Source organism: Geotrypetes seraphini, chromosome 16, assembly GCF_902459505.1.
Source record: "Geotrypetes seraphini chromosome 16, aGeoSer1.1, whole genome shotgun sequence".
In the NCBI taxonomy this organism is placed as follows: domain Eukaryota; kingdom Metazoa; phylum Chordata; class Amphibia; order Gymnophiona; family Dermophiidae; genus Geotrypetes; species Geotrypetes seraphini.
In genome coordinates, this window is record NC_047099.1 from 23,860,185 (window position 1) to 23,875,906 (window position 15,722).

At 49.2% G+C, this 15,722-nt stretch overlaps 1 protein-coding gene across 2 annotated transcripts in view; it reads right to left on the reverse strand.

Annotated features, from left to right (window-relative positions):
* Nucleotides 1–15,722, reverse strand: part of CHD3 (chromodomain helicase DNA binding protein 3) — a 131,035-nt gene that overhangs the window by 60,502 nt on the left and 54,811 nt on the right. For both annotated transcript variants that reach the window (XM_033924010.1, XM_033924009.1), the window contains exons 21-25: nucleotides 13,902–14,019; nucleotides 4,868–4,992; nucleotides 4,005–4,236; nucleotides 3,572–3,738; nucleotides 3,075–3,252 (exon numbers count right to left, since the gene is read on the reverse strand). In XM_033924010.1, coding sequence (XP_033779901.1) covers nucleotides 3,075–3,252; nucleotides 3,572–3,738; nucleotides 4,005–4,236; nucleotides 4,868–4,992; nucleotides 13,902–14,019 — 820 coding nt within the window. The remainder of the gene's footprint in view (nucleotides 1–3,074; nucleotides 3,253–3,571; nucleotides 3,739–4,004; nucleotides 4,237–4,867; nucleotides 4,993–13,901; nucleotides 14,020–15,722) is intronic.

Genomic DNA, 15,722 nt, shown 5'->3' on the forward strand with positions numbered 1-15,722 from the left:
CCTCCGATGGGAAAAACAGGGGGAGGCAGAACGAGGTTGGTTATGCCCTCGACGAGACAGTCAAAAAGGCTGAGTGGTCTTAGGGACAGCAGGCGACTGAGACTTAGGCTGACCCTTCTGGGGATGCTGTCGCTTCGCCGGTTGCCTCGCAGGTGGATTTTGCCTCGGCTGATAACGCCGCTGATAGATCAACGGCGGGCGAGAAGGTCGAGACTGCTGAGGCTTAGGCTTCGGCCTAAGGATAGATTGGAAAGACTTTTCGTGGTCAGACAACTTCTTCGTGACAGTCTCGATGGATTCGTCAAAAAGATCTGCCCCAGCACACGGGACGTTCGCCAGGCGGTCCTGAAGATTCAGGTCCATATCAATGGTCTGCAACCAGGCCAACCGGCGCATCGCCACCGAGCAGGCCGCCGCTCAGGCTGAGAGCTCGAACGCATCATAGGCCGATTGCATCAACTGAAGCCGAAGTTGGGACAGCGAAGCAACCACTTCCTCAAACTCAAACCTAGCCTGGGACTCGATGTATGGTGTGAACTTCCGAAGCACAGGCAGAAAAAATTCCAAGTAGGCTGCAAAGTGGAAATTGTAATTCAGGACTCGGGACGTCATCATCGAATTCTGATAGATGCGTCGACCAAACTTATCCATGGTTCTGCCCTCGCGGCCCGGAGGCACTGAAGCATAGACCTGGCCAGGATGAAACCGCTTGAGCGAGGATTCTACCAGGAGGGACTGGTGAGAAAGCTGAGGACCCTTGAAGCCTTTATGATGCACTGTGCGGTACCGCGCATCCAATTTTCCAGGGACCGCAGGGATAGAGTAAGGAGACTCGAAGCACCGCATGAAGGTCTGGTTGAGGAGCTTGTGCAGGGGAAGGCGCAAGGACTCTGCCGGAGGACGAGGCAAGTGCATGGTATCGAGGTACTCCTTGGAATATCGAGACCCAGCATCGAGAGTAATGTCCATGTCATCTGCCATCTGCCTGAGGAACGATGAAAAGGACAGTTGGTCCGCCGTCGCCGGTCTGCGAGATGGACTAGAAGAAGAAGAGGCTTCAGGCTCCAGAGAGGCCTGCGAGCAACAGGACGAGTAGAAAACCTCGGGGTCCTCGAACTCCGGGCCCGGAGGAGGAGACCCAGCCGAAGCAGCATACCCCAACCGAGGCAATTTCTTCTGAGGCGAGACGGTCGAGTGTCGAGAGGAATGCTTCGAAGAATGTCTGGATCGATGCCCCTCTCGATGCCTGGAAGGGGATCGAGCCCATCTGTGAGAAACTGGGTCAGATGCCTCCAAGGAGCAGATCGGACTCGATGCCGTCGATCGCAGAGGCGGAAGAGTCGGTGCCTCCCCCGATGCTGCCCAGGCTTGATAGGGGGTTCGGAAGAATTCGTCCTGCTTCCTGCTATGCCCAGGACTGGGGGGCCCCGAAGGTGGACGCCACACTGAGTCATGGGGCGGAGTAACCAGTTCCAAGGGAGGCAGATCACTAAACGAGGCTTTCCTCGAGGGGATGGGCTCCAAGGGAGGCATATCACTAAGGGAGGCCCTCCTCGAGGGAATCGGTTCCAAAGGAGGCACAGCACTAACGGAGGACCTCCTCGAGGACCCGGACACCGCTCGCCGCTCCTCCTCGCCGAGCAACAAGGTCGTGTGGCGAGGAGGAGGGGGCGGTCCGCCCCTCGAAGCCGAAGCTGGGAGGTCACCCTGGATGGTGGCAATCAGCCGAGGCCCCATGGTCTGCATGAGCTCCACGAACTGAGCCTCCAGAAGGGACCGCAACGAAGCCGATATGGAGGGATCCACACCAAAAGGGGGCCCTTCCGCACTAGTCTCCGCGCTCCTTCGGTGCTGCGTGCTTCTGCTTGCCAGTCTTCGGCACCTTGAGCACCACCGGTGGAACTGTAGGGGTCGATACCTGCTCCGAGGAGACGGAGGAAGGCACCGGCGCCGAAGTCGGGGCCGAAACCGGTCTTTTTAGAGAATCTGTGAAGCGGTAGCTCGATATTTCTATAGACCTCCCCTGATGCAGCGTTCTTTTAGCGAAACAGGGCCTGTCGGGAGTCTTATATATATATCCTTTCCCATGTTTGGAAGAAAATCAACGTGGTGAAATATCAATTGAACTGTTTGGATTCAGTTCCCACCTGGAGGACAGTGAATCAAAGAGATAAGTGATTATTGATGTTCTGGACTGCAGATTAACAGTTTTTCAGATATAATCTTATAATGGAGTTTTTGACCAAGGATGTTTTTTCCTATGCTACCTACAGTCTAATGTGGTAGACATAGAGGTCCTCCAGGTGAACGTTTTTCTTTCCCTGGAAGAAACTGAGGTCTTTTCTCCTTTTATGAATATATACTTATCTCACATTTCACTCCTCTGTAGTAGTGGGTATATATTGGAATATTTTTTTGTGTGATGACTAAAATTGCACCAGGCGTACACCTGGCTGGGCCTCTGCGTGTGTGGATCGCCCAGCCATGATGGACCAAAGGTCTGATCTGGAGATGGCAGTTCTTATGACTCACACAGGATTAAGTTTTTTTTTTGTCTACAGTTGTACTTGATACTTTGCTAACCTGGGACCCCCTGATGAAGGCGTGTTAACCAAAACACGGACCGTGCCGGGTCTCTTGGTTTGTTTAGAGGTGGCAACATTAACTGCATTCATTTATTGATGTAATAAATTAGCCTGCATCCTTGTATGCTTGTCTGCAGTTTTTCTTTGTATTCCTTTGTACACCACCACCTAAAAGCATTTTTAAAGAAAAATTGTTGCCCGCCTTAGAATCAGTGGAAGATGTGTTCTGCTTCCCTATGGGTGTCTTATTGAGGTTTTTTTCTTACCTAAAGGTGGGCAACAAACTCTGAATTAATCCCCCCTACTTCCTGCAGTCAACAAATGCCACTTTTTATAAGTTCTGGAAAAGAACCTCATACTTTTAGTAGTAAAAGCTTTCTATCTGGGCTTGGAATCTTATCCTAGACCCATGTGGATGCCTCTCCCACCCTTCCCCTCCCCCACAAGTAGCACTGTGCATGCAAATGCATTGAGACAATGAGTGCTGACCTTGGTCCTCTTGTGCAGCATCATTGTAGTTGACCTGTTTCCGTACCCGTTTGCCTTTTCCCAGGTTGCGGGCCAGGTCCTCCTGTTGCTGCTCGTAGTGATGTCGCAGCAGCTTCTCCCAGTAATCGGGGTCCACATTCTCCTCCTGCTTGATAATCTCCCGCTCCACCTCCTCAAGCTGCAAGATATATTGGTCAACAGTAAACAAGAAATTCCTTATCCCAATGGCTCATGCATTATGTGCTACCAACCAATGGTGTAAATACTGCCCAAGCAATCCCTGCATTGCCATGAAGACTAGGAACAAGGAGACCTATTTGCTGAAACTCCCAGATCTGTTTGAGTATACCCTCTCTCTTTGGGAGTCCTTTTCCAAGACTGTCACTTGGAGTCCATTAATATAAACTTATGCCACTGCTAATGAGATAATAATGCCAGCAAAACACACCAGCAATTTTTCCCCTGCAAGGCAGCTGCAGCCCTCACCCCATGCTCACCTTGTCTTCTTCCCGCACTACATACTGGGCCACCTTAAAGGAGCTGAGGTACTCATTCATATTCTGCACATCTGTGTCCTCTGTGGCATCCTGGTTGCGATCCAGCAATCTGGCAATGGCACCATTGTCATAGTGAATCACACTACTGTCTTCCTCCTTGTTCTCCCCTGCAAAAGGGGAAAAGGGAAATAAACAGGGGAAAGATGCAGTAAGGCCAGTGCATCGTGCAAGGATGCAGAACATTGTTCTTTTAAAGACTGTGTCTGAATTTAAGAAAGTGTGGGACAGGCACATGCGATATCTTAAGGAGAGGAGGAGATAGTAGATGCAGAGGACAGGCAGACTGGAAGAGCCATTTGGCCTTTATCTGCCATCATGTGTCTATGTTTATGTCAATCTCTGCATATAGGGCACTACATAACCCCTCTCTCACCTTCGTTCTCATCCTTGAAAAGTTCCTCTGTCCCAAACTTCAGAATGTCATCCAGCTCCTGTTTGGACATGCTGCCAGCCTTGGAGCCAAGACCTGGCCGCACCACCAAGTGTGTCAGCATCATCTTTCTCTTTGCCACCTGAGTGATGCGCTCCTCCACCGAGGCACGGGTAACAAAACGATATATCATCACTTTTTTAGCCTGACCAATACGGTGTGCCCGGCTGAATGCCTGCAAAAGCCCGAAATAAAAATTTCTGTAAAAAGCATTCTAAAATTTTGGGTTTTCTTAATTACTGCAGCGAAGGAAAAGGAAGAAAAAATTAAAACCAGGACAAAAATTGTGCAGCATCACATATGGACAATCTTCGCCGATTGTCCAGCGCTTCTTGCTGTAAACCGCCTCGAACTTCTACGGCTTTGGCGGTATATAAGAATAAAATTATTATTATAAATTATTATATGCCAGCTCCTAGATCCAAGACTCCTCTTAGTTTGTTCTCAGACTTGTGGATAATTCTATTCTTAAATAATTAGAGCGTAAAGGATAAAAATAATATTGAGCAGGATAAAAATTTGTCTAATTCTTTGATTTCATTAAACAAAATGAGCTGGAAAAATAAACAAGCATCAGACAGATTTATATGACTGCAAACTGATTGCTGTCTAAGCACTGTCTCTACATCACATGATACTGATCAATAGCAGGGCAGCATCAGCCTTGGCTAATGACATTAAATGACATGCTTGTGCCTCAAAAAAAGTACAGAGTACATACTCAAAGGAGGAAAATACACCCTCTTAACTATTTTCATTTTAAAGAGGGAGACCCAGAGGGTTTTTGCTCTTGCAAAGGTTCTCACCTGGATGTCATTGTGAGGGTTCCAGTCGGAATCAAAAATGACGACAGTATCAGCTGTGGCTAAGTTGATTCCCAAACCACCTGCCCTGGTAGAAAGCAGGAAGCAGAACTGCTGGGCTCCGGGAGCTGAGGAAAAGTAGAAGTTAAGAGCTCGCTGTACCGGCTCCAAACCATTAGCTTCTTCAGTTAGTAACAGTCAAAAAAGTGCCAGATTGATAACGATAAAAACTGAAGTCCTACAGAATACAAGTTCACATACACAAACATACATCGTTCCATGAAAGAAGAAGTTTAGCATGAAGGGCAAAAGCGCAATATTCCTCCATCATGCTGCTCTAAAATCATCTCTCGGAGTGAGATGGAAACAGTCTCTGTGCCTATTAGTCTCTGGTAAGTGCAATGGCTGCGATCGGGCTGGGGCACTACAGCCCTTAAGGAAATGGATCAAAATAAATAGTTCTTTTCACATAAGTCAGAAGGAGAAATTAGGTTCTTACCTGCTAATTTTCTTTCTTAAAGCCTCTTCAGATCGGCACAGCTCACCATGACCAGCAGGTGGAGACTGAGATATAAACTTTTGGCTGTAGTACAAGTGGACTGTGCAGTCCCCCATACTGTGCAGTCTGCCAAATAGCCAAGCAGAACTAATAAGTGCAAATTATAACAGTAACAACACTCCCACAACTCGGCCAACTACACCAGCTGAGCCAAAGGTTCTTTTAATCTCCCCTACCCTTCTAAAACATGAAATCCCGCAGAATAAAATGCACCCTACACACAAATCCCAAAAGAACAACAGATAGACAGAAAGGGTGGCAGCTGTGCCAGTCTGGAAAGAAAATTAGCAGGTAAGAACCTAAAAGAAAGAAAATTAGCAGGTAAGAACCTAATTTCTGCTTCTTCAGAATCTCTCCAGACCAGCACAGCTCACTGATGGGACGTAAAAAAGCAGTACCCATCATAGGTGGGCCGCCACTAGAACATGCTCACCGAGCACCGCATTCTGACATGCCTGAACATCCACACCGCAGTGCTGCATAAAGGAATGGAGAGAAGACCAAACCACAGCTTTACAGATATCCACTGGAGGCACAAGAGAAGACTCAGACCAAGAAGCTGCCTGACCCCAAGTGGCATGAGCCTTGAGAAATTCTAGAACAGGCTTCTTCTGAAGAAGGTACGTCAAAGCAATAGTCTCCTTGATCCAGCAAGCAATGGTAGCCTTGGAAGCACCGTCCCCCTTATGAGAACCCACTAAGAGGACAAAAAGCCAATCTGATTTCCAGAACACCTGGGTCCGTTGAACATAAGAGCGAAGGACCCGATAGACATCCAACTTGCGCAACTGCCTCTGCTCCAGAGAGCCTTCCCGACTACCCAAAACAGGAGGACCACAGACTGGTTGACATGAAAAGGCGAAACCACTTTTGGCAGAAAAGAATGAACAGGCCGCTGCACAACTTGTTCCCTAGAAAACTCCAGGAAGGGAAGCCTACACAAGAAAGCCTGCAGCTTGGAAATGCGTGTCACAAAAGTAATTGCAACCAGGAAGATCACCTTAAGAGTAAGGTTCTTCAACAAGCAAGAACCCAGGGACTCAAAGGGAGGGCGCACGAGCACAGACAAGACCAGATTGAGATCTCAGGTTGGAACCAAAGGCCATACCGGAGGTCAAAGCAATTTGGCCGGCCTCAAAAAGCGAATCACGTCCACAGAAGATGTTAAATACCTACCCTGCAGCAAACCGTGAAACACAGACAAAGCCACAAGCTGAACCCAGAGAGAAGATCAGACCAGGACCCTATCTAGGCCATCCTGCAAGAACTCCAAGATGTGAAGCAAAGAAGTGTGAATGGAAACCACTTCCCGGGCGGCACACCACTCCTCAAAGATGTGCCAAATATGCACATAAACCCGAGAAGTGGAAAGTCTCCGGTACCCCAAGAGAGTGGAGATCACCTTATCCGAATAACATTTCTTACCTAGACATTCCCTTTCAAGATCCAAGCCGTAAGACAAAAGGAACATGGATCAAATATTGGAACAGGGCCCTGAGTCAGAAGATTGGGTGAGAGGTGCAGCGGAAGAGGATCTGCCATGAGAAGCTGAACCAGATATGCATACCACAGGTGCCTGGGTCAGTCCGGAGCCACCAGGATCACGCGGCCAAGGTGATGAGCAATATGAAGAAGGACTCTGCCCATCAGCGGCCAGGACGAAAAACGTACAGGACACCAAGGCTGCACCAGAGCATCCATTCCCTCGACCTGAACATCTCTGCGCCGACTGAAGAACTGGCACGCTTTGGCGTTGACACTTGTGGCCATCAGGTCCATGACCGGCTGACCCCAAGCCTGCACAATCAACTGGAAGGCTGTGGGACCAAGACACCACTCTCCGGGATCTAGCACATTCCGACTGAGGAAGTCTGCCTGAACATTCTCCACTTCCGCTATGTGAGAAGCTGAGATGTCCAGAAGATGAGTCTCTGCCCAGGCCATGAGCAGAAGAGCTTTCTGCGCAACCAAACTATTCTTAGTCAGATCGAGAGAGGTCAGGAATTCCCCAGACTGAACCGCCAAAATGACCGATCTCAGGGTCTCCATACGAAAAGATGGAACCTGGAGTGCTATGTTGACTCCCTTCAGATCCAAGATGGTCCGAAAGAGCCCTCTTTCATGGGCACCACTATGTAAATGGAATACCGGATGGTGCAAAACTCTTGAGGAGGCACTGGAACTGCCGCTTCGAGGTCTAGCAACCATTGCAGCATCTGACGAAAGGCCCACTTCTTCCATACCTCCTGACGAGGAGAAGACTAAAAACGATTAGGCAGGGGCCAGGAAAACTCCAGAGTATAACCATCCCAAATCACCTCCAGAACCCACTGATCCATTGTGATCTTGGCTCACCCCTGATAAAACTCCCGCAACTGAAAGAAATGGCCCCAGACGGGCAAGCTAGTACGGTTTTCAGGAAGACGGGGCACCTTAGAATCAGTCAAGGTCTGCACCAACTTGTCCAGATCCTCACCAAACAAGAAAGACCCTAGTAAGGGAAATTTCTTAAAGTTTCGCCTTAGACGCTGCGTCCGCCAACCAAGCCCAGAGTCACAGGGTATGATGTGTAGCCACACTGAGAGCCATGGACTTGGCCAAAGCCCTCAACAGATCATACATGGCATCCGAGAGATAAGAAGTGCCCATCTCAATCTTAGCCAACTCCTGATCCACCAAGGACCAGTCATCAGACTCCCAATCCCCACACATCGCCATTTGGACCACTAGGGCAGTTACATCAAAACCCTGCTTAAGAAGAGACTCCAACCTACGTTCTTCAGAGTCCCGCAAAGTGGAGCCACCCTCTACCGGCACTATATGCCATTTTGCATGGCCAAAACCACTGCATTAACCAACGGTGGCTTTAAGGTATCCCTATCCCCCTCCGGGATGGGATATAGGTGGGCCATAGACCGTGCAAAATGAAAAGACGCTTCCAGCGCCTACCATTGCACAAGTACAATATCCCGAATATCCTGATGCATAGGAAAAGAGCTGGAGACTGCATGGATCCCCTAAAGCAGGGGGTCCAGAACACATGGGGGCTCCTTAGCGTCCTCCTTGAAACGCAAAACTGAGGAAACCTGAAGAAATAAGCTCCTGGAGTTCTTCCCGTTGAAAAATATGCACCACAGATACATCTTCATCAGCTATCAGCTCCAAAAAACCTCAGCCAGTGGCATCTGCCCCCGAGAGGATCCTAGAGGTCCATCAAGGAGTCTAAGTCCTCCTCAAGTGAAAACGGTTCCCCGAACAAAAAAAATCATAGTCCCAAGAGACCCTCGGCCACTTGGACACAACTAGGGGGGGACGGGGTTGAACCCATCACAGAGGGGGGCTGAACAGGGGTGGACGTGGAGGGAGAACCCAAGACCCCCGGGGCAGAAATAGAACCCAGGGCTGCCTGAAGATAAGCCTTGCACAAGGCTAAAACAAAATCAGGGGGAAAAATCCCTGGCAGCCGAATAGGACTCACTGCCAAAGCAGGAGACCCAGCAGAAACCTGCCCCTGTCTCTCTAATACAGAGGGAAGGTCACCTGAGGCTGCACACAAGATAGAGGAGTTTCCCGCCAAAACTGGCGCAAAACCCGCCGAAAAACTTCCCCGAGGCCTGCAGCGGCAGAGAGGTCTGAACCGCCCCAGCCACTAAAGCAGGCAAGCTGGCAGCAGCGGTAAGGGAGTCCCCAGAACTATTGGCGGTAAGGGAAACCTTATCTCCCTGTCTGACGGTGGCTGGGGGAATCCCTGTGGGCAGCGAGGGAAGCCTGGGCTTCCCCACTGCCTGCTGCCAGCATGTGAGGCACTCACAAATGGGATCCCTGGACTCTGGCACCCAAAGCCGACGAGGATTCCCCTTTGCGGCGGCCAGCACACCGCAAGCACAGGCCGGCTGCATCAACCTTGCATTTGGAGCACAATGAGCACTTTTTCCCTTTAAAAGTGCTCATTGCGCAATAAGCGAGTAAGCTAAAAGAAAAATGCCGGTTAGCAATAAAGCACAGTTACTTACCTTAACAGGTGTTATCCAGGGACAGCAGGCAGATATTCTTGACTGATGGGTGACGGCACCGACGGAGCCCCGGTACGGACAATTTTAGAGTGATTGCACTCTAAGAACTTGGAAAGTTCTAGCAGGCCGCACCGCGCACGCGCGAGTGCCTTCCCGCCCGACGGAGGCGCGCGGTCCCCAGTTAGGATAAGCCAGCTAAGAAGCCAACCCGGGGAGGAGGGTGGGATGCAAGAATATCTGCCTGCTGTCCCTGGATAACACCTTTTACGGTAAGTAACTGTGCTTTATCCCAGGACAAGCAGGCAGCATATTCTTGACTGATGGGTGACCTCCAAGCTAACAAAAAGAGGGATGGTGGGAAGGTTGGCCATTAGGAAAACAAATTTTGCAAAACAGATTGGCCGAAGTGTCCATCCCGTCTGGAGAAAGCATCCAGACAATAATGAGATGTAAAAGTATGAACTGAGGACCAAGTAGCAGCCTTGCAGATTTCCTCAATAGGAGTTGAACGGAGGAAAGCTACAGATGCTGCCATAGCTCGAACTCTATGGGCCGTGACAGAACCTTCCAGTGTCAGTCCGGACTGAGCATAACAGAATGAAATGCACGCTGCGAGCCAATTTGACAGCGTACATTTAGAAACAGGACGTCCCAATTTATTCGAATCAAAGGACAGCAAGAGTTGGGGAGATGATCTGTGGGGCTTAGTACGGTCTAAATAGTAAGCCAAAGCCCGCTTACAGTCCAAAGTATGTAGAGCCTGTTCTCCAGAATGAGAGTGAGGTTTCGGGAAGAAGACAGGCAGAACAATAGATTGGTTGAGATGGAATTCAGAAACAACCTTAGGGAGAAACTTTGGATGTGTACGCAGAACCACCTTGTCATGATGAAAGACTGTAAACAGTGGATCAGCAACTAGTGCATGTAGCTCACTGACCCTCCTGGCAGAGGTAAGAGCAATAAGAAAAAGTACCTTCCAAGTGAGGAACTTGAAAGGAGCGGTAGCCAAAGGTTCAAATGGAGGCTTCATTAAGGCGGAAAGAACCACATTGAGATCCCAGATCACAGGAGGGGCTTTGAGAGGTGGTTTCACATTAAAAAGACCCCGCATGAATCTGGACACCAAGGGATGAGCCGAGAGAAGTTTTCCATGGACTGGCTCATGAAAAGCAGCAATAGCACTGAGGTGGACTCTGATGGAAATAGACTTGAGGCCAGAGTCAGACAAAGAAAGAAGATAATCTAACAAGGTCTCCACTGCAAGGGAAGTGGGATCATGATGATGAAGAAGACACCAGGAAGAAAACCGTATCCACTTCTGATGGTAACATTGCAGAGTGGCCGGTTTCCTGGAGGCATCCAGAATGGAACGAACGGGCTGAGACAAAAGAGTATCATGAGAAGTCAGCCCGAGAGAAACCAAGCTGTCAGGTGCAGAGACGGAAGGTTGGGATGCAGAAGGGTCTCCTGATGTTGCGTAAGCAGAGAAGGAAACAGTGGAAGAAGAAAAGGCTCCCTGGAACTGAGTTGAAGAAGAAGGGAGAACCAATGTTGCCTGGGCCACCGTGGAGCAATCAGAATCATGGTGGCTCGTTCCCTCTTGAGCTTGAACAAGGTTCTTAACATGAGAGGCAGAGGAGGGAAAGCGTACAGGAACAGATTGGACCAATCGAGGAGAAATGCATCCGCTGCCAGACGGTGAGGAGAGTAGAGTCTGGAGCAGAAGAGGGGCAGCTGGTGATTGTGAGGAGCTGCAAAGAGGTCTATCTGAGGAGTGCCCCACTGAGCGAAGATGGACTATAGAGTTAAAGGATCGAGTGTCCACTCGTGAGGCTGGAGAATTCTGCTGAGCTTGTCCGCTAAGGAATTCTGTTCTCCCAGAATGTAGATAGCTTTCAGGAATAGTTGGTGATCTGTGGCCTAAGCCCAAATCTTCTGGGCTTCCTGGCACAAGAGGCGAGAGCCTGTCACACCCTGCTTGTTGATGTAGTACATTGCAACTTGATTGTCTGTGCACAGCAGGAGGACTTGAGGAAAGAGAAGATGTTGGAAGGCCTTGAGGGCATAAAACATCGCTCTGAGTTCCAGGAAATTGATGTGATGTTTCATTTCCTGGGCTGTCCAAAGTCCTTGAGTTTGGAATTCGTTCAAATGAGCTCCCCAGGCATAAGGGGAGGCGTCGGTGGTGATGACAAGTTGATAAGGAGGTAGATGGAACAGAAGACCTCTGGAGAGATTTGAGGATATCAACCACCATTGTAGAGACTGACGAAGAGATGATGTCACAGATATGTGTCGTGAGCAAGGATCCTTCGCTTGGGACCACTGGGTCGCTGCCACTGAGACCGGAGGACGCTCCAACGGGGAAGGCTTCTTAGCCGGCTTACCTGCGGGGTGCGACACCGGTGCGGTATCGCACGGTGTCGATGAAGTAGGTGCCGACTGAGATGGGGCCGATGTCGGTGCCGGTGCTGCGGAATCAGACATCTCGGCGCAAATAATAACCACTGTTGGATCTGGCGGTTTTTAAGAGTTCTCTTTTTTAAAGTCGCACAGCGGGTGCAGGTAGACGCTCGATGGTCAGGACCAAGACACTGCAGACACCAGTTGTGCGGGTCTGTGAGTGAAATTGGTCGAGCGCACCGCTGGCAATTCTTAAACCCGGGTTGAGGGGGCATGAAGGTAAAAACGGCTTCTGCCAAATCGAAGGCCGAGGCCTCGATGGTGGCAACAGGCCCCGCCGGGGCGAAACCGAAAAAAATGAAAAGAAAACACAATTAGTTTTGTTTTTTTTTTTTAACAAAGAAAAGAAAAGAAAAAGAAGGAAACAATATTTCCGACCAAGTTTACGTGAGCGGGAAGGCGAAAGGAACAAAAGTTTTCAACAGCCGTTGAAACGTTGCGTCTTCTTAGCTCCGCAGAAACTAAGAAACTGGGGACCGCGTGCCTCTGTCGGGCGGGAAGGCACTCGCGCGTGCGCGGTGCGGCCTGCTAGAACTTTCCAAGTTCTTAGAGTGCAATCACTCTAAAATTGTCCGTACTGGGGCTCCGTCGGTGCCGTCACCCATCAGTCAAGAATATGCTGCCTGCTTGTCCTGGGATAAAAGTCAATTACAGCCAATTGAAGGCTTCCCTTCAGACACTTCAGATTTTTTTTTTTTTTTTTTTTTTAACAGACTCCACTGGCTCTCTAAGCCATATATGCCTTGTTGATATTGGTGGCAAGGCTTACATTAGAGAATGACACGGTGGTTGTTACCCGCGGCTAGCCGCGGATAACCCGCCAAAACGGTGACCAAAAACAAGGTCACTGCAAGTTCGGGGACAAGGCCATTCACCGCCCCGTGGAGCGGTGAATGGTAGCACGGGGCGGTGAACAAGTAGTGAACGCGCGGTGAACGAGGGTTCGATCCGGCAACCCACTCTCTCCCGCCGGTCGTCCATGCATCTCCCTCCCTCCTTTTCCCTTACCTTTTCTTCTTCAAACTGGCGATTTCTATAAGGCTACGAGCTGTATTACAGCTGGAGCCTTGAAGTCGCGTCGTGTTGCCTGCTGGAAAAAGTCTCCTCTGACGCAACTTCCTGTTTCCGGTTGCATCAGAGGAGACTTTTCTAGCAGGCAACCTGACGCGACTTCAAGGCTCCGGCTGTAATACAGCTCGTAGCCTTATAGAAATCGCCAGTTTCAAGAAGAAAAGGTAAGGGAAAAGGAGGGAGGGAGGGAAATACACGGCTGGCCGGCAGGAGGGAGCTGCTGGACCCCGTGAAGGGTGCTGGGGATGGGGGAATGGAGAGGAGAAGACGCTGAAGACGGGGACGGTGACGGGGCGGTGAAAGAGACAGCGGGGACGGGGGCGATGAAAGAGACAGCGAGGACGGGGATGGGGCAGTGAAGGGGACGGCAGAGACAGGGACGGGGTGGTGAAAGGACCAGCGGGGACAGGGTGGTGCAGAGGATGGTGGTCCGGGGACAGGGACAAAATTTTTCCCCGTGTCATTCTCTAGCTTACATCTGAGGCAACTCTTCTGAAAAAAATTTCAGGGAGGTGGAGGAAATGGGGGGGGGAGGGACTCGCCCGTAGAATATGACACCCGAGGTCGGATGGAACCCCAAAAGGGTCCCCCCCAAGCTCAGTCCGGCACCAGACGTGGATCAGAAGGCCATTAAACAACTTCCAACAGCCCTACACTAAACCAGTGAAGAGTGCAACAGCTTACTACCACCTGCTGGAGACTGAGAGCAGATTGAGTGTATGGGGGACTGCACAACCCATTTGTACATCAGCCAAAAGTATATCTGTATATCTGTCTTCATCTGCTGGTCATGATGAGCTATTACTCATCAGTGAGCTGTGCTGCTCTGGAGAGACGCTGAAGAAAGCAATCTTCACAGAGTGTTTTCTATGCACATGAACTGAAGGTGTCTTGGTAACTGAGACAAGCTCTATGACCTCTCAGCACTTACCATTAAACCTATCAATGGCCTCCTGCCTCAGATTCCCTGTGATACCTCCGTCTATCCGTTCGTATTTATAGCCTTCATAATCGAGGAAGTCCTCCAGCAGGTCCAGCATTTTTGTCATCTGGATACACAGAACAAAAGAAGATTCAGGAGCCTCAGTTTATTTATTTATTTTTATTTAATTTATTTCTCGTTGTCCCCAAAGAACGCAGAACGGGTTACAGGTTAAACATACATAATATAAGTAAAAGATTACAATGCAAGTTTTCATCCTAGTTGGTGTAGTTATTCTTATGTGACACAGACTGGTTCAGTTACCAATATACAATTCTTTGTAGTCCATGGATCAAGGGGAGGGGTCAAATGAAGAGGTATGTTTTACTGCTTTTCTGAAGTTGAGTCGACCTTCAAGAGATCTTGTACTACTAATAATCATTGTCAGACTACGTAACTTAAACCTAACAATTTAACTGCTAGGCAATAGCCTGCAGTCAGCGCTGAATGGGGTGCCTCCAAAGGATAAGATTTATCTCACCTAACGGACTTAAAGAATTCTAGTAATCAAAGCCTTTCTGGAGAAGATAAAATATATTCTTACCTGTTAATTTCTTTTCCTTGAGTCCAGCTAGACCAGTTCACACCAATAGGTTATGAGGGCTGATTGAAAGGTAACAAGATTGGTTTTTTTTAATTCAGAATCAGATAACTGCACAGAATCTGAACATTTTTCTTTTTCAAAGTAGTGTCCTTCACATTCAATACATTTTTGCAGCATTTCAAAAACGGTTCAAAGACATGCAGAAGACTGTTTTCTGACATCACTGTTTTGTGGTGGATAGCCCCCCCCCCTCATTTTGTTGTCTAGGCTGTCAGCCTGTTACTCACTGTGCAATGCTGTTTGCTGGGAGCTGCAAGTGCTGAAGCTGCAAACAGATTACTGAGAGAACCTCTGCCTCAATAAGGCCTGGAATTCAGACTGCTTGTGTCTTCAGACTGCCTCGGGTCTAACAAACTGGCTGGAGACCTCAATCCCCACTGGACCTTATCCATGCAAACGGAGGGGGGGGGGGGATGGTGGAAGCAGTCAGCCCTGATCCTGAAAAACTGCCACAGAGCCACTCAAACTGAGCTCAAGCCCACTGTGGATGAACCTGAAGCAAGCCTTGCTCCCAAGGGATTGGCCCTGGGCCTCCAAACTTTTACTGCAGGCTGTCCAAGTGGGTGCACTGCAAAGCAGTCAGTCCCTTGAAAGCAGACCCTCAACCTCAAGAGTCTGCACTCTCCCACAGCCAGAGATGTCCCAAGATTGGGATCTTCTGCAGCACCGAAAAGAGTTTAAAAAACAAACAAAAACCCAACAAAATTTAATTGAAAAAAACTGGCTCCTACCATCTCGCTTGTAAGAACATAAGAATTGCCTTACTGGGTCAGACCAATGGTCCATCTACCCCAGTATCCTGTCTTTATGGAGACCAATCCACGTCACGAGTATCTGGCAAAAACCCAAAGAGTAGCAGCATTCCAAACCACTGATCCAGGGCAAGCAGTGGTTTTCCCATGTAGAAAGACAACTGAGGAATTGGAGGACAGCCCAGAGGGAAGGGAGACAGAGCAAAAGAATGCTAATCAGGCTCTCTACAAGAATTCTCATGAGAAGGGATTGACTACCCATATAGAGTGTCTGTCGCACTAGGTGTCAAATAGCGAGAGAGGAAAGGTCCTTCAACACATCTTCCAAAACAGAAGTGGAAATTCTTTGCCAGCTTGCAGTAACCTGTGAGGATGATGTAGTCATCCTTGTCTCTTCAGTGGGGGTGCTCAGTA